Here is a 4406-nt window from a genome sequence, read left to right as displayed (position 1 = left end):
CCGGGGGGGCCAGGCGAGGGCGGCCGGGGCGCCCTGCAGGGCAAGGCGCTCGCCCGCCGTCCCCGGTGGAGCCCTGCCCTGTCCCCCGGGTCTTGTCCGACAGGCGGAGGGAGCGAGGGACTCGGATCCCCGCTTCCCCCGCCCCCCCCCCCCCCGCTCCCCCCCTCCCCGGGCCCTTCTGCCGGCGCTGTAGAGGGGCTGGGCGGGGGGGGGGTGGGGGGGGGGGGGGTGGGGAACACGCAGCGACGGGGGCCAGGCGGGTGGAGCGAGTGGCAGGACCCCCGCTGCCTCGTCCAGGAGCGTGGGCTTCACTGCTTGCAAAATTTGCACTTGATAATTTTCTTAAAAGCACTTTGGAAGTCTTTGTTGAAATAGGCATAGATGATGGGGTTGAGAAGGGAGTTGGAGTAGCCCAGCCAGTTGATGACTGCCCCCAGCCACTCGGGCATGTAGCACTTACTGTCACAGAAGGGCAGGACCAGCGCCACGATGAAGAACGGCAGCCAGCAGAGGATGAAGGTGCCCATAATGATCCCCAGGGTCTTGACAGTCTTCCTCTCCCGGGACAGAGCCATCCTCCGCTTGGCCTCCGTGTTCTTCTCGTTGCGCGTCTCGAAGGAAGGGGGCGGCGGGGAGCCGCACGCCTCGCTGGGCAGCGGCAGGTGAGTCTTGGAGGAGCTGTTGCAGCGCTGGACCTCGATGATCTCCAGGGCGGCCCCGTCCTCACCCTGCCGCACAGCGCCGTTGACACAGGCACCGGGCTTGGGCTCCACAGTCCGCCGCCAGCCCTTGCCGGGCTCCCCGTTGCTTTTCTTCTGCAGGGCGGCCGGGGAGAGTGTGAGGCAGGTGTCGGCGATTTTCTTCTTCTCTGCCTTCTTGACGGTCTTGCGGATCCTGAAGCGGGCCGCCTTGAAGATGCGACCGTAAAGCACCAGCATGAGGAGGAGCGGGATGTAGAAGGCGCCGAATGTGGAGTAGATGGTGTACCCGTGGTCCTTGCTGATGGTGCAGGCGTCGGGGTCCGAGCGGTCCTCGGGCGTCCGCCAGCCCAGCATGGGCGGGATGGATATCAAGAAGCCGATGAGCCAGGTCAGGCTGATAAGCACGGCGGCCCGCCGGGGAGTCCGCTTGTTGACATAGTCGATGGGGTCCGTGATGGCCCAGTACCTGTCCAAGGCGATGGCGCACAGGTGCAGGATGGAAGAGGTGCAGCACAGCACGTCCAGCGAGATGAAGATGTCGCAGGTGACTTGCCCCAGCGTCCATTTGTTCAGCACCTGGTAGAGGGCCGCCATGGGCAGCACCAGCACGGACACCATGAGGTCGGTGACGGCTAGCGAGCCGATGAGATAGTTGGCCACGGTTTGCAGGGAACGCTCCAGGGCGATAGCCGCGATCACGCAGGCGTTGCCGCTCACGGCGCACAGGATGAGCGTGCCCAGGAGCAGGGAGGTGAGCAGCTGGTAGCTCAGGGTCACCTCGGCGAAGCCGGGGCCGCCTGCCCCCTCGGGGGAGCGCTCTGGGGAGGTAGTGTTGTTGGCCACATCCATGCCGGGAGGGGGGGTGGCTTCAGGAGACGGGCATGGGAAGAGGCGCCGGTCACTTGTGCGCTCCCCTGGCAGGAGGCATCGCCGCCCCGTGCGCTTTGGCCGCGACGGGTACCCCCCCTCTGCCACCCCTCCCTCCCCTATATAGCGCGGCGGGAGGCGGCTGAGGCTCGGAGGACGGCGGCTGGCGGAGCCGCCCCGCGCCCGCCCATCCCCGCCGCCTCTGCCCAGCGCGCAGCCCCGGGCGGTGGGGGCGGCTCTCACTCCGCCGCTCGCCGAGCTGCTGCCCCTCGCTCCGCCGCTCTCCCGCGCCGCTCCTTCCTGCTCTACCTCCCCGCTCTCCCCTCGCTCTTTCCCTCCCTCCTTCCCCTCCCTTTCCGCCCCCCCCTCCATCCCGCCCTTCCGCGGGGCGGGGGGGGTGTCTCGCTAGGTCGCCATCGTCTCCCAGCGCCGGCGGCGGAGCGGCCGCCGGGGTCCGTCACTCTCCGCCCTCCCCTGCTCGCAGTGGGGACACCGCAGAGAAACCCACCACGACTCCCCACCATCCCCGCCCCCTCCAAATGTCCTCCGCCTCGGGCAGCGGGGGCTGCGGGCTTCCCCTCGGGACCGGCGCCGGAGCTGGTGCGGGGTGTGCGAGGCAGGGGGAGGCTTTCCGTAGCCAGGCATTACCAGCTGGGGCGGGGGGCGCAGAGGTGTGCCGGGGGGCTCCGGGGGGGCTTATCGCCACCTACAGGCAGGTGGCTGCGGCCCGAGGGCGCGGCGCCCGGGGGCAGGTCGGCCCGGCACCCGCCGCCACGGGGCCGGCGGGACTTTCTTTGGGTCTGCCCCCTCGCCCCCTGTCCGCCCGGTGCTGCCGGGGTCGTCCGGGGGGCAGCATCAGCCATGCCGCCGCGGGTGCCGGGCGAGAGGGATCACAGTGTCGCACGGGTGTTGCGGAAGAGATTGCCGTGCAGCCCGGTGCCGGGCAGGGCTCTCGCTCAGTCCCTTGAGAGTGCTGGCGCGGTGGAGTCCCCATCCGTGACGGCCCGTGCCCTCGCCCCAGCTTCCCGTCGTGGGGAGCGCGGTCGCTGCCGTCGGGGGCTGCGCACCGGTGCGCTGGTCCCCGCTGTCCCGATCCCCGCCGAGGGACGGCCTTGTCCCCGGCCCTCCCGAGACGGGAGTCACCGCGCAGCACGCTGTTGAAATCGCTGTCCTCGCAAGACAGTAACAGCAACAACAACAGAAGGGGGGGGGGGGAATGCATTACAGCCCCACCCCACCCCACAGCAGAAGGGAGAAAAGCTGAGGTCTGCAAGTGAAATGAGAAAAATACCTCTGGGAACAATCTTGAATACAAGAGTGTCAGGTTGACACATCATAAGCAAATCAGTTAATATCCAGTAAATAGAACAAACAATCACAAACCTGAGAACCATCTGTCATTAAAAAAAAAACAACAAACAACCAGGAAAACACACACACACACAAAAAAAAAACCACCAAAAAACCAACCCGTGGTGTTATTGACAGGCTTAACTCCAACTGTCCGTGAAAGGAAGCCCTCTGACACAACTTCTGTGCAGGCTTTCTACTGTCTTGCGTCTCAGTATTTTTAATGGTATGAGATCTTTCACTCCGCTTTGTAGTTGTGCCATGCAAGCTCAGAAAACGCAGAAAGCCAAATAAGTAATTGCTTAACAGGAAGATTTGCCAGATTCTAACTTAATCGAACTTGAGATCACAGAGCCTGGCTTGCAACGCCCAAGTTTCCTCACCTTCTCTCAGTCAACATTTAAAAATAAAGCTGAGTTTACTACTTCAGCACATTTGGCCAGATTTCGGCCAGTTCCTCTTTACGAGAGGGGGTCAGGCTGCACTTCCCCGCCTCTAGGCTTGCATTCCTTACTGAGAATCAGCAAGGCGCAGAGATGCGCTGGATAAGCAGAGCAGAGCTGAACCCCTGCATTGCCCATGGTGCCAGCCGGGCACTAACGCTTAGAGGATCGGTGCCCTATTGAATGAAGGCTTACACTGCTGAGACACAGACAAAGCAAAATGTAAACGGCATTTAAGTATGCTTTGCTCCTTCACTACCAAAACCTATTTTCTTTTTGATGTCCTCTCAAACGTATGGCACGGTTGGCTTCTGAGCCAACCTGTTTCAGGACCCTTTCACCTTCAGCGAAATCAGTTTGTGCTTCTTGTTGTTTACAGCCAGCCTGATGCAACGAAGAAAGTGCAAGTCTGGGAGGCAGGGAAATCTCGAGGAGATTCTCCCAGCTTTCTTGCGGTGATGGGCAAGTCATTAGCCTAATTAGGTTAGCCTGAAATTAGCGTTTCAAAGCCACGGGGAATGGGGGTTTTAGGAGTCCACGAAGGGCTCTAGGAGGAACTGTTTCTAGAGGTGTTCTGCGCTGACACGCTCAAGGGCAGTCAATCCCAGACACTTTTTGCCGAGAAATTCCAGTGCGGAAAAGTCGACAGCGTCCACTTTCAGTGGAAACCTTTTAAATCGGCTTTTTGAATTTTGTTTAGGGACTGAAAGTCATTTCACTCTGAATTAAATTGAGAAACAACTTAGGCAACCGTGGAGGAAAGGGTGGGAGTAGGAGGTGAAAGATGTAGATGAAGGGAAAACTCACTCTTTTGATGTGATAGTGTTTTTAATCCTACTAAGCATTTAAAGAGCAAAAAGCCAGTTAAACTTTCAAGCAACTAAATGATGTGCTAATGTCTTTAGATAACCTGGGTAAAGCACCTAGGGAATTTCTTTAAGGAAAGCCATATCCTCACAAAATCCAAGCTGACTTGAAAATAAATGAAACCTTAACATCGCACAACCTTTAAAAGTCCAACTAAAATATTAATGTTATTCAGTTA

General features: G+C 60.0%; 1 protein-coding gene across 1 annotated transcript; it reads right to left on the bottom strand.

The window, feature by feature from the left end:
* Positions 1–238: 238 nt before the first annotated feature.
* Positions 239–1866, bottom strand: HTR1A (5-hydroxytryptamine receptor 1A). Its single transcript, XM_056325737.1, has one exon. The coding sequence runs from the start codon at positions 1548–1550 to the stop codon at positions 309–311; it is 1242 nt and encodes a 413-aa protein (XP_056181712.1). The 5' UTR covers positions 1551–1866; the 3' UTR covers positions 239–308.
* Between the last annotated feature and the right edge of the window lie 2540 nt (positions 1867–4406).

This window comes from Falco biarmicus, chromosome Z (assembly GCF_023638135.1).
Source record: "Falco biarmicus isolate bFalBia1 chromosome Z, bFalBia1.pri, whole genome shotgun sequence".
Taxonomy (NCBI): Eukaryota; Metazoa; Chordata; class Aves; order Falconiformes; family Falconidae; genus Falco; species Falco biarmicus.
The sequence above is the reverse complement of the archived record's forward strand: the minus strand, read 5'-3'. Positions and strand labels throughout refer to the sequence as shown.